General features: G+C 36.6%; 1 protein-coding gene across 4 annotated transcripts in view; it reads right to left on the bottom strand.

The window, feature by feature from the left end:
* Positions 1-21,602, bottom strand: part of C10H11orf49 (chromosome 10 C11orf49 homolog) — a 170,604-nt gene that overhangs the window by 125,684 nt on the left and 23,318 nt on the right. For 3 of the 4 annotated variants that reach the window (XM_032488623.1, XM_032488625.1, XM_032488626.1), the window contains exon 2: positions 7,913-8,015. In XM_032488623.1, coding sequence (XP_032344514.1) covers positions 7,913-8,015 — 103 coding nt within the window. Of the gene's footprint in view, positions 1-7,912; positions 8,016-16,069; positions 16,176-21,602 lie in introns of all 4 variants that reach the window. The other variant, XM_032488624.1, reaches the window with a different exon arrangement.

Raw genomic sequence — 21,602 nt, 5'->3', positions numbered from 1 at the left:
TAGACTTGACTGGGTCAGGTCTCCCATTACACCTTGAATTTTTAAAATCTTGGCAGCCAGAGGAAAAAGGGTATAGACAGGAAGTGAGGAAATGGCTTATATGTGAAGGGAAAAAAAGACAGAAAAGCTTTCTTAGGCTGTCCTCTGAATGAACTAAATAATGAGTGAACTGGTGACACTAAATGGCTAATAGTCATGCAGAAAATCATCAAATGTCTTTTTAACCTCCAAAAAATGCAGGGTAAGCAAAAAGCGCTACAGAAAACGAGAGACTAAAAAGTAATCAAGATCTCAACTCCGATTCCATTTAAAGAGAAAGACGAGGAAGACTGTCATTTTTCAAAAGAGTCATGAAGTAGGAGGGAAGCAAAAACCCCAGAAGACTGGAGCTAAAGAGGAATGAGACATAATGAAAATGAATTATACATCACCAGACATTTTACACCTGCCATTTCACTAGATTTGCATAACACCCCTATGAGATAGGTCTTATCATCCCTAATGATGGTTTTTACTTGGCATATATAATACAAGGACCTTGATAAAGACATTTGTTATTTACCTTATTTAATGACAAAAGGATAAATTCAGGCTGCTTCTACGGCCACCCTGGAAATGGCATTGCCTACAGTTGCAGTCCCAGAACCCAGAAATCCTGGAATGATGAGCCCTAAAATAAATTTACATGCTCATGACATTTTCTGATAAGACAGTTTCCACTGTCCTGGTCAGAACTGCATCTGATAGCTGAAGAAAGAAATCACAGTTACGGCTTCAGACAGGAAATTGGCCCTGACCCCTCTTGAGGGATTCTGAGAAACAATCTGTTTTGCGTGGAAGTCACTGACTGCAAAGATGCACCTGCCATGGGGCTGGAAGCTAAGGACAGACAAACATCTTAGCAAATCATAATAACAGAGAGAAGCTTCATTTGACTTTTATTTCACTTTCCTCAGGGAAGAAGGACTTCTGTGCGGCTGCCAAAAATCTAACTGTCCATCCTCCTTCCCCTCTGTCCCCTCCACCCCAATCCCAGTTCATTAAGGATCTTCTGGTTAAAGGTGCCAGATTGTGTCATTCTTTCCTGCTCTTGTGCCAGGCCTATGCCGCCCGCACCGCAGATCTTCTAGCGCTCTGAGCAAACTGCGGAAGAAATTAAAAGCACGGGTGAGTTTAAATCGTTCGACTGTTGATGAAGTAAAGTTTCTTAACTTCTGATGAGCTATTTTACATGGCTAAGAGCACTATTGATATGTTACCTCAGATCTGTGTGTGTCTACCTGATTTCCAGAGTACTCAGGGAATTATCAGAGAAGTGGTATGAGAAGGAATATCAGGGCTTGGATTGGACCAAGTGAAGATTATATAATTTATAGATTAAAATAAATCAAGTAATTTCTCTAAGGGGAAATATTTTAGTGTGGAGAATTATACCTAAAATTTATATTAGCTAGCTGTAAAGGTAGCTCCCATGAAAACAGAAGTAATATCACTGAGTCTTGAGAATACTTCATCCAAGGATGGAGTTCCTTCATTTCCTCTTATTGGATGGTTTCACAACAGCTAAATTTCCCTTAACTTGTAGCAGGGAGGGGGTCAGGTTAGTCTTTCCTGACAATGAGAATCTGGGCCCAATTATTACTTCCATAACCTTTGACTCCAACTTCTAAATGAGTCAGGGGATCAGTGGGCTGTGAAATGGCTTCCTTAGTTACCAGGTCAAGTGCTGCTGGATGGTTTCCTGTAATCAAAACATGAAGGGACTGAAGAAGAGAGATGGATTCTAAGCATATAAGTACTTCTTATATTCTCAATGAACCTGGATTTTTAAGTTTCAAAATAGATTTTGGTGACTCTAAACTCACCACTGTGTCTCCCTGGTGTCCTTTTGCTATAAGATATCTCTGGTAACACAGAAAAGAAACAGAATCTCCCACAGACTTCACAAATGATGGATGGCTTAACAGAAGTGCTGGGGCCAATAACAGTGAGGATGGGACTGCTTCAGCCATGGCAAAATCTATTCCTAGCAATTATCTGAGTCTGAGAATCCAGATGCTGACAGTGAAAAATGGATAATTTTCTGTTACAATGTGTCAACTTGAGCTCAGAGCTGAACTATGGAAAAAAGATGGGGGTGGGGGCAGGCCAGGAGAAGCATTACCCCTTTTGAAGAAGCCTATAATAGGATTAGTCACCATTACGTCACCACACCACATTGTGGCTCAATTTAACAACAGTAAGTTGGGAAAACATGGAGCAGAAATTGCCCAGAGAAGTCTCAAGTCCATCCCTCATTCAAAGCTATGAGCCTAGAAATCAGTGGAGTCCTGGTTTCTTCTGAGGTGTTTCTTGTTGCTCCATATCTGCTCCTCTGTTACCATGGGCACAAGAAGAACCCAAAACAACATTACTTAAATGCTGGGTGGTAGATAATCCTAAAAAATCTGCCAACTTTAGAACTGAAAGTTTACGCCCTGGTTGTCCTAGATTACTGAAGACAGAAGTGGGTCATCTGTCATAGGGCTTAGAGCACCTGTTTAAAAAATAAGAACTAATACATATTTTATAATCACGGATTATTTTCATTAGAGTTACATTTTAAGTGATTTAAGAATCTGCACTATTGGAATCTCCTTTTTCCTCCAAGAGTGAATTAATAACGTTCATATTTCACGAATTTATTCTAATTAAAACAGTACAAAAGGAATTTGATGCTACTTTTTACTATTAGAGTATATTAAAAAGTATGCAAATTCTCAACTGAATTCTGATAATTAATATGTATCAGAATGGTACTATTAATGTTCTTTTTCTAAAAACTGATAAATACTTCCATCTCCATATTTATACTAGATTACATGACACAAATAATCTTTATGACTAAGTATTTTATTGTTTTCACTTATTACATATAAGCAGTGCATGAGGGAGTGCACTGTAAAGTGGCTTTCTGTGACCACTGCCTGTTAAGGGTATTTCACTCTGAGTAGCAGCAAATAAAATCAATTAAAAAAAAATTTTTTTGGACACAGAAAGCCTAGGTAATAAAGGTGGACAAAGAGAAAGTCACATGATCTGAGATAACTTACTGTTTCTCCAATGGGATGAGCCAGTCATTCCCTAAGATAAGCCCTCAAATGCCACTTCCTCCAAAGGGCCTTTCTGGACATCCTATATATCACATTATCCTAGTTATTTCCTTGTTGTTTATCTTGTTACAGTTATCAGCTCTGTAACCTTGGGAATGTTTCTTTTGTGTGTCTGAATTTCCTAAGGTTTAAAATAAATATTAGTATTAGCAGATAATCCTAATATTCCACCTCATAGTATTTTGAGAATTGAATAATACATGTTACATGCTTAGAACAGTACCCAGCACATAGCAAGTATTTATTAACTATTAGCTATTGTTGTCATCATCAGTTTACTTGTTTATTGACTATCTCCCTCACTAGACTCCTAGGTCCATGTGGGTAATTACCTTATTTGTCTTGTTCACCACTATACCTTCTTCATTGCCAAGTACACGTAGGCACACAGTAGGTGCTCAAAAATAATTACCAAATGAATGAGTTCATGAAGGGATGCTGTCTTATATTCTCACATATCCTTAAAATAAACCTCCATCAATGAAGGCAATCTGTATATGTACTTGCAACCAAAATAGTCATCATAAAAACGTCCCTAAGAAGCTAAAATCATCATTTAAAAAAAACAAAAACAAGACACTTGATCATAAAAAAGAGCCCTCCTGGGCCCACCAACCAAGACCACAGAGTATCATTCTTTTCTATATTAGTATGTGGAGGTCAAGCTCCTTGATGCCACAGTGTTGTAACCATCAATTTAGTTTGTGAAGAATGGTTCCCAATTCTGATAGGAATTCTCAGATTTCAGCCTGTTTTTCTCTCGTCATTACTTTCCAATGTCTTAAAAAAACCACATTTCTCGTTTTATCTTTACCACAAGAACCTGGTCACACTCTGCTGTGGTTTCTAAGTTACAGCTACTCTAGCCTCATTTTCTTGGATGTACTTCTTCAGAGGTCCTGACCCAGTGCTGACACTTGGTCTATTCTTAGAGTGGCACCTCTAAATATTAATTCCTTTTACCTTCCCCTGGTTGAAGGACAACATTCGGAGGTAGAGGTTACATACAACATGAAAGAAAATCCTCTGGGATTTAGTATCCTTCTTTCAAGACTGTCCAGAGGAATATGATCTGAAGAGCTCACAGTCTGCAGAAACACACACACACACACACACACACACACTCACAGTACAGCCTAGCTACTTATGTTTTACAGTTTATCCAGATTTGCTGGAACAACCATGGATTTGCTGGAAAACATCAACAACCAAGGAGTGACAACACAGGTGAGAGGGCAAGCTGACCATAGATGAAAATCAGCCAAAAAGCCTTCCAAAAACAATTTTGCAGAGTACTTTTACGTTGTTTAAAGGGAAGTCATCCACCATTAAACGTATAAAAATCTCAGTGTATGAACTTGAAACTGAGAGATGCAAGTGTACAGTTAACACATTTTTGAACAATCATGGTTCCTATTGTTTAGAGACCACTCCAATTGTATCCCCCCTCAAAATCCGATACTTAACATTTAAATGGCAATAAACTAAGGTCACCAGACAAAGCTCTGTGATAAACTTTGTGAAGTCGAGGTCATAGGGGAAATTTCAAAGAATTTAAAAATTACAGCTAGAAGAGACCTCAAAATATTATCTGGTTAGGCCTCCAGCAACACTGGGCATGACAGTGACTTGGAGGCAGTAGAGACTAGTGGTCTCTGTAATACTGCAGACAAGGCTTGATTTCTAACTCTGTCACTTATTAGCTTGTGAACTTAAGGAAGCTGTTTTAATCTTCTGGAGCCTCAGTTTCCTTATCTATAAAATAGAGATAATAATATATAGCATCTACTTCAAAGAATTATAGTTGCTGAAACATAGTCTGAGTCTAATAAAACATTGTTTATTATAAGATATAATTATTACATTATTATTTTTATTAGCATGTAAGACTTTATTATATCCATTTCACAGATGAGGCAACTGAAGCCCAGAAAGTTTCAAAAATTTACCCAAGATTACGGAGTGATGACTTATAAGAATAAGGAGCTCTTCTTCCCAGGGCAGAGGTCTTTCACTTCATTGTGCTTCTATAAATCAATAGGAAACTGAGGCCTAAGAAAGAAGGATTCTCACTAGACAAATTAAATTCACAATCAAAGTAAAATCAGAAGATTCTACCATTCAGGTCTCCTTGTCTACCAAATACTGCTTCCCATTCAATCATACATCGGCATCTTTGAAGTCTTTTTTTAAAGGATTTTTGAGCTTTGATGCTAGTTCACTCCTTAAAATAACTTGCCTCAGGCCAATATGGTGTCTTAGAGTTATAGAAGTGTCAGGTATGTGCCATTTACATACATTATGTAAGTTTTAGTTTCCTGAGGACAAGAAACAGCTCACTTGGCAACGAGATTTCTATCAGTACTGTGAAAAATAAGTTTGTTTCAACAGTGTATTAGTAGATAAAAAAGCTATAGCCAACAGTATTCAATAGAGTTCGGAAACAGCTACAAGCCTTACTAGAGTTCAGTATCAGTTACATAGACCAGTGGGTTCACTTTTGGACTGCCACATACATGGTACACAGCTTCCTAAATGGCAGGATATAGAGCTTTATCAACAAGATTCAACAAAAAAAGAGAGAGAAAACAAGAGATAGTCCTTATCAGTAATAAGATCAAGAATAAGAGTAGATAGTATGCAATAACCTAAGATATAGATACAGCTGTAGATTGAACAAACATTTACCGAGCATCTATTAAAAACTAAGCATGTTGCCAGGCATTGGGAATACAAAGATGAAGAAGAAATGATGCCTACCCTCAACAAACCAGCATAATAAGGAAAAGACTTATAAAAGAGATGGGGGAGGGGAAATAGAGTAAAGTGAAAAAGCCAGGAAGAAGCATTGCCCCCAGAAGAATCATATTTCACTCGGCAAGGAGCCTCAAGGGTGCTGGTACAGATTAAGTGGCCTAGAAACTTGACCCCTAGGCATGTCAGTTCTGTAAGAGCAAGCAAGGCTATTCAATCTTGGTCTTTATTCCCTGCCCACCTCATTTGCTTCATCTATACCATGAGAACAAGTAAGATTCCTTGCTCATACTTCACCTTCCTTTAGAAGACTGGGAGAAGAGAAGGGACCAGCTCTGATCCTGGAAAGCTTGTTTTTCCCAGCAACTTGAAATTCTAATCCATAAGAAATCTAGATTTTATTTTCAAGACTTATATTTATAGCTCAGCAAAAGAGCCAGGGAGAGCCAAGAATTCCCCTAACAGCAACCCAAGTTTAGGCCATTAGAAGAGATGTCTGATCTTCAAGGAACCTCTGGAGAATAGAAAGGGGAAAAAAAAAGAAAGACTATTTTTAAGGAGGATGAACTTCAGAGTTAATGATTCACCTTAAATAGAAGCCTATAAGGGGCTATTCCTCCTATTTTAGAATGCTTCCAACAAACCAGAAAAAAAGAAATGAGAATACAAATGATTATATAAACATGTGATGGCATTTTGGCAATAAAAATAATGTTTCGTATTTCTTTAGCACATCCTTTCATGAAGACTAAGGTGTTTTAAACTGATTATCTCATTCAGCCTAACAACAGTTCTGTGATATCAAAAAGAAAGAAATAGGTAAGGAGGATTAAGAGGTACATACTTTCAATTGCAAAAGATGAGTTATGAGATGAGTTATGGGTATGAAATACAGGGGAAATATAGTCAATGACTATGTAGTATCTTTGCATGGTGACATATCATAGCTAGACTCACTGTGGTGATCAGTTTGAAATGTACAGAAATCATTAGGTTGTGTAACAGGAACTAACATAGTATTGTAGGTCAATTAAAACTCGAAAACAAACTCTTAGAAAAAAGAGATCAAACTTATGTTAATCAGAGCAGGAGGCCAAATGGGGGAATTGGATAGAGGCAGTCAAAAGTTACAAACTTCCAGTTATGAGATAAATAAGTACTAGAAATGTAATAATGTACAACATGATAAATATAGTTAACACGGCTGTCTGTTATATATGAAAGTTGTTAAAAGAGTAAATCTTAAGAGTTCTTATCACAAGAAAAAAAATTCTTTTCTATTTCTTTAATTTTGTGTCTATATGAGATGATGGATGGTCACTAAACTTATTGTGAGATCACATCATGATGTGTGTAAATCAAATCATTAGGTTGTACGCCTTAAACTTATACAGCGCTGTACATCAATTATATCTCAATAAAACTTGAGAAAAAAATTTTAATAAATTAATAATAGTAATCATTTTGAATTCTACACACTCCAAGCATATTTTATAGAGAAGCATGATCCCTCAAAGATATAATATATGAAAGATGTCCTGCCTCTAGAAATAATCTTAAATCGTTAAGTGACTGACACAGCAACCTGCAGAAAGAAAACGGCAGAGGAAAACCCATCTGATAAATTTCCATGAAAAAAGCCAGCAAAGAAAAAAAAAACACAGGCTGAAGGGATGCTGACTAAGGGAAACCAGAGTGAATCATCTGAAAAATGGGGAAAGTTAAAGATTGTAAACAGAACCTGCAAAAACAGACCTAATCGATCAAACAAGCAGTTATTAAGCTTCTGTAATTATGACCACTCACGAGACTTATCATTGCACAGAACTAGCTGCACCAAAGGCATGGTCCAAAACAAGTGTGCGCATCCCTCAACCCATCTACCAAAACTAAGCATTCACTGCCACTGCATAGTCAGCATTGCCCTGCTCTGCTTTTCATTATCGCGCCTGCTTCCAAAAGCCGCCTCCAGCCCCGTCCTATTGGCAAAGCCCTCATGTACTTACTATTCAGTGAAGAACCTGGCAATGCCATATTGGCTAATATCTTCCTTGTTCTCTAACAGCTGGCACACTGCATCCTCCATGTACGTGAGGACATGTCGCTGGGCTACAAATAAAAAAAGCAAGAGAGAAAGAGAAAGTGAGAGAGAGACAAAAACTTTTTAAATTTTTAAAAATTGGTAAGTCCTCCCAGTCCCAGTAGAAAGTCCATCAAGGTGTTGGTTCTGCCCTAGAAAGTGGACTGGAATAGGCAAACCAAATTCGCTGGCCCTAACTGAGCTACAGTCTCAAAGGGAAAAATGGGAGATGCTGGGGAACATGACCTACTGCCATCTGATTAGCTGTTAGTATTAACATCAACCCTTCACTCTTCATTTCAGTGATGAGGGTGAGGAGCTTTAAGCATCATTTAGTAGATAGATCTGGGCATCCTTTTCTTCCTACCTCCTTCCACCTTCTTCCACTTCTGCATGTCTCAGAAATTTAGCCCAGGGAGTAGTGATCTATGCCTGAAGCATGGATGACCTGACTGCAAGGAAAACTCAATTCTTTCATTTAAAAAAAGTCACTGAAAGGGTTTAAGGACCATGAAAATTTCAGTAATAGTGTTATAAGCTATTAACCTTGATAAATAATACGACCATGAAATCTATGTGGCTTGATTTATCAGAAATCATGTTTTCTGCATTTGTTGTGATTGGTAAATGTGTGAATTAATCACAGGCTTGTAATAAAGGGTGTGATGACTTAGACTTAGACAGACCTGGGCTGGAGTCATGGTTCTGTCTTCGGGTAGCTTAATCTTGGGTAATTACTTAATCTGCACCTGTTTTCTTCTTCATCAAGTGTGGGAAGAAATATAATTTAATTCTTAAAACATAGAAAATCAACTTCTTGATCTAAATCACTTGAGATACCTTGTTAAAATGCAGACTTATCATCTGACATTATCTCAGACTTAGTGACCTTAAAATTTTAATTGGAGCCCAGTGATTTTTAACAAGAACTCTTGATGTTTCTTATGTACCCTGAAGTTTAAGAATCACTGGTTAAAAACTTGGTGTTTAGAGTTCTGAGGGGCTTGAGTTCCATTCTCAGCCCTACCAATTTCTAGCTGTGTAACCTTGAGCAAATTACTCTGCAAGCCTATTTCCTCGCTGTAAAGTGCAGATAATAATACTATTACTATTCATAAACCACAATGCCTGGCTTGCTTGATAATATATTTTATTAAAAGCCTACCTCAAGGGCTATTGGATGTTTACTTCAGTAATAGCAGAGCTTCTAATAAAGCAGATGCTCACCAAATGCTTGTTCCCCTTCCCTGAGTTTTGTCTTTGGGTATAACAATGGTATCCTGGCACACTTCACACAGAAACTTCCAATTCAGTGTTTCCATTTACCATCCAAAAAATTAAAAAAAAAAAAAAAAAGGAAAAAACAAACAAAACAAAAAAGTAATGAATATCCTGCCAAAAAAGCAATTCTACAAAGTTGCTACCAAGATGGACATTTGCCTCTGTCATAGTTTCATCCCTCAGGAAAATATGGAGGAACTACCTAAAATTTGTAAAAATGGGTACTTCAAAAACACATTCCTGAAGTCCTGGTAGTTTAGTAAGACTTATAAAGCAAATAAGTTTACCTACTCAAGCTGTACTCAAGAGAGTATTTGACAATGGTGACCTAAAGTTTCATCGTGTTTGCACCAGCCTAAAGTCCAGATGAATGACAGGTTTACATTCCATGACTTATTTTATCGATGAGTGCTTCCTAAAGCTATCAGCTACAGCAAACATTCCCCAACCCCCACCCCCCAAAAAGATGTCAAGACAAAACCAGTGCTTCCTCAACAGTTCATCCAACTGGAAAACTATTTCTTTATGAAATGGCCAAAACTGAAAGTGAAGTTGTGAGATAATACATGACAATTTATGGTATTAATTGTTTTATAATTAAGTACATTTGAAATTGGGAAGAAAAAATGGCCAAACTAACATTAAAATCAGCTATACTTTCACCTCTGTTTTTTTTCCTTCCCTTCTTCCACCCACTAACCCTGATCTTACAAAAAGATTCCTTCTTTGAGCTATACAAGCTTTTATGACTTAGATCTACCTAAGGAGACTACAAGGCTGCAGGGGAGGTGTTTGTTTTGGTTTCTTTTTTTGTTGTTTTTTGATGGTAGAAATGAAAGAACTCTACTTAGAAGCAAATCCTGCTGCTTCCCCTCCCTAGCTCCAGGGACCAAAAGTCAGTGTGAAGGCCCTTTAAGGGAGAAATGTTTTAAGAGCAGTTAGAATCAAAGTACTTTTGTCTTCCTCAAAAAAAAAAAAAAGGAGGAATTTTCTGGAAAACAGACTTTGTATTAAAAAAAAAAAGGTGGAGGGGAGGGGGAAAGAAAAAAAAACAAATAAAAATAAAGGATTATACCTATTTAACATTCATGTATCAACCAGATGTTTAGAGTTTAATATTACATATAATAATGTTAATAAAAGCTCTACCAATTTTGAGCAGCAGTGCAACTTACAGTGACTGTGTGACTTTAAGCAACAATGTGCAAAAGACTGTGCTAATTGTTTTACATGCATTATTTTATTTGTCTTCACACCAATCCTATGAAAGGTTATTTTGATCCCATGTTTCCATTTTACAAACGGGAGAACAGAGACTTACAGAATTAAGGTAACCTACTCAAGATCACACAACGAGTAAGAAGAGAAGCCAAGACTCAAACCAAGGTGTGTCTCCTACCAAGAACCCATGCTCGTAGCACTATATACTACACTGCCTCATCACTGACACCCTATAATCGGTTTTAGAAATAAATATCATCTTCCTTTGACACAGAGCACAAAAGCAGGGGTGTCTTTTGACAGTAAAATCATCTGAGAGATGTAGTCCACTTGTGGCCACGTGAATTCACATGTGTGTATTTGTGTCCTGTCCCTATGTGTGTCCTGTTCCCACCTGCATAGGTGTGCATGCTAGTTAGCATTTGTGTGAAGTTAGAACTTGTCCGTAAATTTCAAAGTTTCTTACAAAGAACCACCCCACCACAAAGTATTCACCCCACCTGGTCCTAGTTCACAAAGTAGAAACAGAAAGCCCTGGTGCTCTTTTCATCTGTGGGTGAAGGGAAGGAGCTAAGAAGAGTCAGGAGAGGTAAGGAGAAGTTCCTCCCCGCAGAGAATTTCACACAAGCCAAGTGCGAAGAGCTCTCTGTAATCGCTACTCCCTGGTGGTTTCCTACACGTGCAGCTCTTATCAGTCTGTGTTCCCTCTGTGGTTAAGGGCACCACCCAACCCTGGAAAATTCTTGCACTTTATCAAACTTCAATGAGGCAGAAGTTCAAAGCTCTTGTCTGGCAATAAAACATGGAGAATGTCATTTTATATTATTTTTAAAATGCAAAGGAATAGGCTTTAATTTATGTGAATAATTAAAGAATAAAAACTGCACACCTGCACCCCCGGAGGGCAAAGATATCTAGGCACCTTAGCTGCCCTCTTGGAAAAGGAAAAACATTTCAGATTGGCTTTTCCTCTTCTGCTTTGCCGTGATTTCCACAACAAGACCTGGATTAAGTTTTCTAACATGAACAAATAGGCTCTATTGTTCATCACTGCCTGAGATAAGCACTTATAACTTCAATGTGCTGCAATGAAAAGTCTAAGTGAAATATAAGTAAACACTATATGATCTTTATATGAACCTTGTGAGTGAAAGCAATTGTGGATCAGAAACTTCTTGGTTCTGTTGAATCACCTCCTGCTGATCATTTAATCTACACCACAGTCACTCTTGCCATACAATGGATATGACACTAAGAATACGTCTAATAATAAACTACTTCTTTAGAAAACATTTGATGACAGACGTTAACTAAACTTACTGTGGTGATCATTTTGCAATATATTCAGATATCGGAGCACTATGTTGTATACCTGAAACTAATATAATGTTATATGTCAATTATACTTCAATAAAAATAAATATTAAAAATACATTAAAAAAGAAAACATTTGATATATACAAAAGGTAACATATTAATGATAATATTATTATTGCTACATACTGATTCTACAGATTAAAACAACATAGCTATTTATTGCAATGGTTAAGAACATGGGCTCTGGAGTCAGACCGACCTGGATTTGATTTCTAGTTCTGGCACTTACTAACTGTGTGACTTTAAGCAAGTTTCCTAATCTCTTGCCTTTTTCTGTAAAATTGGAGAATAGCACCTACAACCTAACGTTGTAGTGAGGGTTAAATAAAATAATGTATGTAATGATCTTAGCATAGTGCTTGGCACATGGTAAGTACCCAATAAACATTAGCAATTTATGTTTATTATTGTTGTTATTATTATAGCTGTTACTAGGTATTCCTCCCAGACATTGCAAAACTCACAGGACAATGGGTTTCAACACTAGTGAACACCAAGAGATTAACCTACTATAGCCCCCTACTCGCTTATTTAAAGTTCTGCTCATCTAACCAAGGATGTTTACAGATTATCCTCAAGGATTCCGAGGCTATATAAAACCCTACACATATGATAATACACTTAATCATATACCCATTTCAGCCACAGCCTTTAAACTTGTGGGAAGCATTCACTTATTAACTGCTAATTACTCAAGAGGCTCTAATTTATAAAATGGGGAAAGTACAAAATTATTTCTTTTTCCCCTCTTCCCAAGCATAAATACCATCAAGTATTAGCTGGGTTTTTTTGCAATTAAATGATAAGGAGTCCCATTTGGAAATTTTTGTTTGAGGGGCCACCCACATTAGTTAGATCACTCATTTTATTTTATTTTTTTTCTTTTTCAGTTTTATTAGGTAGAATTATTACAGTTCTACTGCACATACACATATTGCATGTAAAGATCACTCATTTTATTAATATTATTATTTAATACAGAGTTCCTATACTAGAATAAACTAGTTTCACTAGAAAAATATTCACATGAATTACTATTATGCTATATTAAAAGATACACACAAGAGCAACAGCAGTGTAAGAGCAGAGTATATATGTATATATTCAACTTTAAACCTGACTTTTTTCCCCCTTGCCAGAGTCCTTTTGAGACACATTTTTGTCTTTGAAGCCACTTGAGATTCAGATGCTGGCTTGCACAAATAAATGTTGAATTAAATTAAGACTTCTCTAAGATAAGAAAAGTAATCCTGTTAACCAAACACCTATCATGTAAACTGTTTAGAAGCTTCAAGTTCAATATCATTTACAAATTACTAACGTGATACAGTATTTGATCTTGTGAAATACAAATAGATAGGTTAGTGGTTTAAAAAGTTAATAGACCTCTAAAATTAATTATTTACATCCTCCATCTTTACTGGTATGCCCTGATCCAGGGATACAGTATGTTCTGGTAAAATACTGTATCACCCATACAAGATCATCTTTGATCGTAAACCACACTAGACCAATTTCCTCTGAGCAAAGGAGATGGGGAAATGAGGAAAACTAGCACATGCAATACATTGTACAACCCAGTGAGGTAGGTAATAGACTTTTTTGAAGCTCAGAGAGGTTAGGGAACTTGCTCAAAGTCTTAATAAATGGCTGAGCTAGAGTTTAAAGTCAAGATTTGACTCCAAAGCCTATGCCGTTTCACTATAACCTTAGCTCTCAAAAACAAAAACAGAAGCAAAACAAAATAAGAAAAAGCCCCAAACCTACAATGTGTCCCATTTTACACTGTATTATCTAGAAATTGCTGGCTCTCTATTGTTAATACTAGAAAAGAAGTTTCAGTTGGTAAATCAGACAGTTAAAATATTGGCATGAACTTTAAATTAAAAAAAAAAAGTTTATTTATGATTACACATGTAATTATTTTAAAAAATTCAAACAATACAGAAAAAATTTAAAAACCAGTCCCAGTTCCACTGATAACAGCTGTTATCAGTTTAGTATGCATACTTTAAAAAATACAGAAATACACAGTTTGTGAGCTTGGCTTTGTTATTTTAAGTAAATGACATATACTTTTATGTACCTTGCTTTTTTCACTCAATCATGTCTGGAGATGTTTTATGAAACAATATGGAACCAACATATTTACCAAGGGTAAATATTTCTCTATTGATAAATACTCAGGTTTGTTTCCATATTTTCACTATAGCAAAATGTGCTGGGTTGAACATTCTTGTACTTGTTTCCCTGTGCATATGTTCAAGAGTTTTTAACCTCAAAATGGAACTGACATGTCACAGGATGTACATATCCTCATGGTTTTTAAATTTTTTTTTCAGTTTTCTTGAGAAATAATTGACATACACCACCGTGTTAAGTTTAAAGAACACAGCATAATGGTTTGATTTACATATATTGTAAAATGATGATCACAATAGGTTAAGCTAACATCCATCTTCTAATATACACACAATAAAAAGTAAAGACAGAAGAAAAGAAACAGGAAAAATTTCTCCTCGTGATAAGAGCTCTTGGGATTTGCTCTCTTAACAACTTTCCCACATATCATACAGCAGTGTTATCAACAGTCATCATGCTGTACTTAACATCCCCAGTATTCATTCATCTTATTACTGGAAATCTGCACTCTGTCCCACTCCAACCTCCCTCCTCCCCTTCCCCTAACCCTCTGCCTCAGGCAATCACATGTCTCATCTCTTTTTCTAGAGTTAGTGGGGTTTTTTTAAGATTCCACATATAACTGAGATCATAGAATATCTGTCTTTCTCTTTCTGATTTATTTCACTTAGCATAATGCCTTCAAGTTCCATCCATATTGTTGTAAAAGGTAGGATTTCCTCAATCTTTTATGACTGAATAATATTCCAGAGTGTGTGTGTCTATGTGTGTGTGTCTTTTTTCCCCACAACTTTTTTATCCATTCATCCATCAATGGACACGTAGGGTTGCTTCTCTATCTTGGCTATTGTAAATATGCTGCTATGGACGTGGGGCTATAGGTTATCTTTTCTTCTTCTTCTTCTTCTTTTTTTTTTAATTTTTATTGGCTTCACGCAGGAAAGAATTCAAGAGCAAGCCACAATTGAGTAAAGGTAGATTTATTTAAAGAGATACATACTGTATAGAGTGTAGGCTGTTTCAAAAGGCGAGAGAAACGCCACAAGGTGTGGGGGTTGGATGGTTAGATTAGAGTAAAAGTAGTTACACACTCCATAGACAGATTGTGGGATTGTCTCCAAAGAGGAGGGAGCAAGAGGCGGCTGTAGGTATCTTTTCAATTTAGTGCTTTTGTTTCCTTTGGATATATTCCCAGAAATGGAATTGCTGGATCATATGGTAGTTCTAGTTTTAATTTTTTGAGGATCCTCCATACTGTTCTCCATAGTTGCTGTACCAACTTACAATCCCACCAACAGCTCGCAAGAATTACCTTTCCTCCACATCTTCATGTTTACTAGCTAGACACAATTGCTTTACAAAGGGTTGTTCTGATTTATACTCCTCCCAGCCACAAGAATATCTATTTTTACTACGTCTATTTGCACTAAGACTTTGTAGTTTTGCCAATTTGTTATAAAACAGTTGCTCACTGTTGTTTTAATATTTTAGTCTTAATTAATTAAATAAAGTTAAGCATATTTTCATGTTTATTTGTATTTCTTCTTCTGTGAATAATCTGCTAGTATCCTTTGCCCATTTTCCTCTCTGGTTGTCTTTTTTTTCTTCTTGATTTGCAGTTTTTTCTAGTTCTATTTATGTGCAAATATACACCTACCTTATGGGTTTTCTTTTAATTTGTTTATGGTCTCTTTCATTCCATAGAAGTTTAAAATGTTGATATTTAACATCAAAATATTTAATGTCAAAGTATTTATCTGTGGCCTTTGTGCTTTATGTCTTGTCCAAACAGGACTTCTGTACTGTATAAACCTACTATCCTATATTTCGTTCTGGCTTGATATTTAATTTAAGCTAATTACATCTCTTACCAAAATCATGAGTTCACAATTAACAGTCAGAATAATACAAAAAGAAATTAAAAACTTGCAGTAGAGAAAAGTAAAGGAAAAGTATGAAACCCAAATCAAGCCTCTAAATGCTACCTAGCTCAGAATATAAAACAGGTATGTGTCAAGTTTAACTTTGGGCCCCCAGAAAAAGAAATGTAAATGAATCATACCTTGGAGATCAATATCCTGACGAATGTCCTTTATATAAATGCAGGAGGCCCCCCTCTTTTAAAAGCTCTTAATCATTACAGGTTTGCTTGATGTAGCTAAACCAACCTACAAATATAATAATAATGACAGCCAGCATTTATTAAGCTCACTATGCAAGACAGCATTCTCTAAGCATCTTATGGGTATAAATGCATTTAATTCTCACAACAATCCTATGAAATGGGTACTTTTTTTTAATTTCCATTTTATAGGTAAAAAAAGACTCAGACATGTAATTTACCTAAAGGTTACAGGGCTAGTAAGCAGCAGAGACAGGATTTGAGTCTAGGGTTTTGGTCTGCACTATACTATGTTACAGCCCTTACAGAGCTATGCAGCATATGTATCAAATGGAATTTTCTAAGAATAAATTTATAAATTAAGGAAAGATCTTTTATATTAATAGTTAATTTTAAAACAGACCAAACTAATACATTGCATTTGGGCATCCAAACCACCACAGTGCTGCTATACAGCTAGTCAAACTCAAATACCAAAAGACATGCCAGGAGAAAACAAAGCACTACACACATATTAACATCACCTGTGACAACCAGCAAACAAGAGGTGACTAAAGATCTTTATGTAAAGTAGAGGACGAAAAACTAAAGTCTACTTCCCTCAACCACTGGAGGTATTGTACAAGCTAACAGCTGTGCAAAGCTGAGTCCCCTGACATTCAGACAGTCCCTAGTCAACCATTAATCCTTCCCTCTTCCCCTCTCCTTCCTAAAACTGGTGATTTTTGGCAGGGAGGCGGATGTCAATTAAGGCTAAGTACTTAAATCTTTTTGCTTCAGTATTTCCAGCCTAAATCTCACAATACAGAATTAGTAGGTTGGAGTCTTGTAATTTCAAGTGCCAGAAACTACAGAATTTTTTTTTAGGAGGCTTTTACAGAGGTCCAAACTTAAAGCACTCAGCTAGCTGACCATAACAAAATGCACTGCCTGAATGGCAGAGAAATCTAAAGTAGCACTTTAGTTTCCCTGTTATAATCTACGGGACACATGAAGACCAAGTAATAACTGTCATGATGATAGCTTTGCAAAAATATTACTCATAGAGCAGTAGTACAGTTATCAGATCAACTCCATAAACATTCACAAAACTATTTTCCAGAAAGCACCATGGGTTTAAAAAAAAAACCTATAAATTAACAAACATGGAGCAAATCACATGCCACTCATGTCATGTCAGGCAAGGAGGTATTAAAGTTACAAGGTGAAAATTAATTGTGCTACTAGTCATTAAAGGTTGTAGCCTTTGAGGGGCAAACCATGCACTTACAGATTATCAGCAGTTATGTTTGGTAATATGCAATTTAACTATGAATATACAGTGATATTAATGTAACAAGGTACTAATGCAATAACTTATCAATTACTTGGCAATTTATATTCACACTACATCATAAAAATTGTTTGCAATCATAACTCACAAAACAGCAACTGGGCCTCATTTAATCTAATGGCAAAAAGATACAAGAGTTCTAATTTAAGGCAGCTGAAAACTCATGGCTTTAGCATTCCCATTTCTCTTCTGATTGATGCTGCTTCTCTAAGAAGGTGGGGATTCTTTTTCAAGTGAGAGTCTCACATGTCAAATCCCCACTCAGAACTATGTTTACACCCCGCTTATGGGATATGGCTGTAATAATACTCAATAATCCCCGAGTTTCTATTTTTGTTATGAAAGTAAAGGATGCTAACACAGATATTTATAGATACCTAGAGGCCTAGGCCAAAGTGCACAAAAATCATACGCGGTGAAGGACTGGGAACAGTACAGGTTGGACAGAGGCCCTAGTTTAGTTTACACAGAAAACTCATGCCAACACTTAACATATCATCTAAATTAATGGTGTAAAACATCAAAATACCCTATAAGAATATTCTTTGGATCTATTTTACCAGATCCACATAATTTTTTGACTCATTACCCCTGGGAATGTCACAATGTCCAGGCCTTTCCGGCCAGGCTCAACTCAAGTGCCACCTCGTCACGAAGTTTCCTGACTCTCTCCTAGTCAGAAGCAATCTTCCTTTTCCTGAACTCCCTAAACACCTATTTTAAATGTTTCCAATGGCACTTTCCACTCTGATATTGAGTTACTTCTGTTACACATGCAATACCTCTTTTGTTAGACTTCCTACTCCTTAAAGACAGAGGTACCATAACTCATTTCTCTTTCAGCCCCTATAACACTCACGGTCATTCAGTGTCTTCTACATACCAGTCATTCAAATATTTACTGAATGAATACAGAAAATGTATCACTGTTTATAAACTGTGGTGCTATTCTTTATTCAACTCGACCATTTCAGGGCTGTGCCTCCCAGGTGGGAAACCCTGAGTACCGAAACACATTCTGTGACATTAGGGTTCTTACAGGAAGCCACTTTTGTCCTGTTCTCAAACCCTTCTTTCTGTTGCCTTTTTTACTGTTCTGTCTCTCTATTCCAGTGAGAAAACACTTGTTCCTTCTATTGTTACTAAGAGCCTCATTATGCTTAAGGTAAAGTGAAAAAGTGCATTCGATGCAATTACTAGTTCCTCACAAATTTGGGGGCTACTTGTCATTTCAACATTCCAGACTTGAATTAAAGAAAGTCCAAATTCTTTTCACTCCTAAGAACTATTTTCTTTTTTCTTTTAGACAAAATGGAAGCACACAGCACAGGAAGCAGTCCTCAGTAAGCCACCGTTCATAAACAGCTTTGCTGAAAGCGTAACAAAGGTTCTGTTGTGCTCCTTCATGGCAGGGCCAGTAAGCAGCAGGAGCAGATGAACTCTTTAAGAAACAAAGGTTCTGTCTTCATGCAAATGTTTGCATTAATAAAAAATGAAGAAAAAGATATAGAAAATGCAGGCTAGCGGGACATAATGGGCCTCTAAACGGGAGGTTTTTCACATTTTTCAGGCGGAGTCAGCAGGTCTTTTAAAAACGTTGTCATTCGGAACATTTCACAGACATCACAAGAAAGACATGCAAATAACAGAAGCAAATCAAAGGACATCCCGCTGCTTTGCTGGCGCCTCCCTCATCCATGCCTGGTTTGTCATTTTCTGTTAACCCTACTGCTGGCTGCTGTTTTGTTGAGGAATGGAGAGCCTAGCCCATGTGGCAGTACATGTCCAGCCAGCTGGCCCCTGCACTGATGACATTACAATGCAAGCCATGTACTACCACTCAGGGACACGTGCTGCCAGGCAACAAGTCCAGTGTGTGACTTTTATACACTCAGCTTGCAAATCTGCATTGGAAAGAGCCTCTAGACTAACCACTTAATAAGAAATGATCTTCTTGAGTGTGAGCATCACTAAGCAGTTCTCTGAAGATGGACTTACTGAGGACCAGCCCTTCAAAGTGAAATATACAATAAGGGCCTTAAAATAAATATAGAAAATTAAAAGCCTTGTGAGGGGAGAGGTTTACCAAATACCCACTATGTGCCAAGCACCATCCTGTATGCTTAATGTGCATTATCTCATTTAATCTTCACAATCTCTACTTAATGTAGATACTTATTATCCCCATTTTACAGCTGAGGAAATTGAGGTTTACAGAGGTTATTCACTTGCCCAAGGTCATATAGCTAATAAAGCAAGCCAAGACTCAAAGCTGTCTAATGGCAAATTCCTCTCTGTTCTTCTCATTTTTCTCACCCCTTACTCCTGTGTCTTTTGTGATTGAAACCCAGCTTACTCTCAAAATATCACAATGACCACATTCACCCACTGGAGGACCACTGAAGTATACTACTGTCTCCATTTTAATCATTTGGAGTGTTTTGTGTATAATTTTAGAACATTCAAGAAACTCCTATAGCTCCCCTGAGGGTTTATGGCCTATATGTGAAAAAAAAAAAAATTCAAAAACCCAGATCTCTCTTCCCAGAAGCACATGGTCAGTTTTCTTTCACAATGATGATCTATCAAATCCCAACCCCAAAATTCCTTGTCCTCTTCAATTTCCACTGAACACACTACTCCTCTTCGCCAGGACGGGAAATCACTTATGTCCTCCCACAGATTGTCCCACTGGCCTCTCTTTTTGTACTTAACTTGGAATCAGTAGCCAGTCCCTCATCACTATTCTCACCACTGCTTCTGAATTGTAAAAGCTTCAGGAGTAGAAGGACTTTAAGGTCATTTCATTCAACTCTCATCATTTCACAGGTACAGAAATTGAAGTCATTCCTCATTGTTTTCACTCTTGATTCAGTGATGGAAAGTCCTGGGGCTTGCGCAAAGGCAGCTCTAAAGTTCTCCATATTTCCATCTATAACCACATTACCAAAGTTTTTCTGCATACAAAGCAAGCAAAATAAATCATGGTAACAACTGAATTATTTTCAAATATTTTTTCATACTCCTTGGATGGCCTTAAATTTTTAAAAAGGATAATCAAATGACATTATCCAGGCTTCTTTTATCCCACTGATAGTCCTTTGAGGCCTCTGGTACCAATCACACTTTAGGAACAACTATAAATAAATAGTTTTTGTCCTATAGTAAGTGCTAATAAGTATAATAAAGTATTAGATTTCTTTAATATAATGCTTGGCTGGAAGATAATATAAATACTGATAATCAGATTACTGAATTATACTGAACCCTCAACTTGAAGACAACCAGACGAGGCAAATTATTACATGCCTTTATGATAAAAGGCAGAAAAAGAGAGTATTCTAGAAAAAGTAAAAAAGGAGGATATTTTAGGAGAAAAAATGGCAAAGCTCAACAGTATTGGAAACTTGGAGAACCAAAACATAATCATATCAAATGGATTTAAAAGAACTGGTTGAATAAAATAAAATTCTTCCCAAGAATAGAGGGGAAAAGGGGTAAATTGGGACAGAGTGGGAACAATTCCTCTCAATGTATGCCTTATTATATATTTTTTGAACCTGAGAATGTGTAACCTAGTCTCTCTCTCTCTCTCTCTCTCTCTCTCTCTCTCTCTCTCTATATATATATATATATATACATATAGCAGTAAGCATATATTCATACTGAGTATGTACACATATTCTAAAAAGATTTCAGGGTGAGACAATGTGGATTCTTATAACTGATACAGTAGTATTAATGAAGTATTTATACAATAGGACTTTGATTTCCTCAGAGATGAGAAAAGGCTAAACTAAAAGGAACTAAACACATTTATAGATGAAAGGCTTCAAAATTAAACCAATATACCCCTCGTATTTTTAGGGTTTTTCCTTTCTCATTTTTCTTTCCTTTTTTATTTACTCATTATATTTTTCAAAATTTAATGTAGTATTTTGTTTCAGCATTAGAAATATTTCTTTATGCAAATGTTGCCAAGTATAAAAATATAACCCTAGAATTTTCCGTTTTCCCTACCCAAATCACTTTGCCGTCTCCCTAAGGAGATATATTCTCTTTGATTCCTTGCCTAATTTTTCCAATCCACAGTGATCTCCTTTTCTTCCTGAACTCCTATTACTTATTACATAGCACTTG

Source organism: Camelus ferus, chromosome 10, assembly GCF_009834535.1.
Source record: "Camelus ferus isolate YT-003-E chromosome 10, BCGSAC_Cfer_1.0, whole genome shotgun sequence".
Taxonomy (NCBI): domain Eukaryota; kingdom Metazoa; phylum Chordata; class Mammalia; order Artiodactyla; family Camelidae; genus Camelus; species Camelus ferus.
The sequence above is the reverse complement of the archived record's forward strand: the minus strand, read 5'-3'. Positions and strand labels throughout refer to the sequence as shown.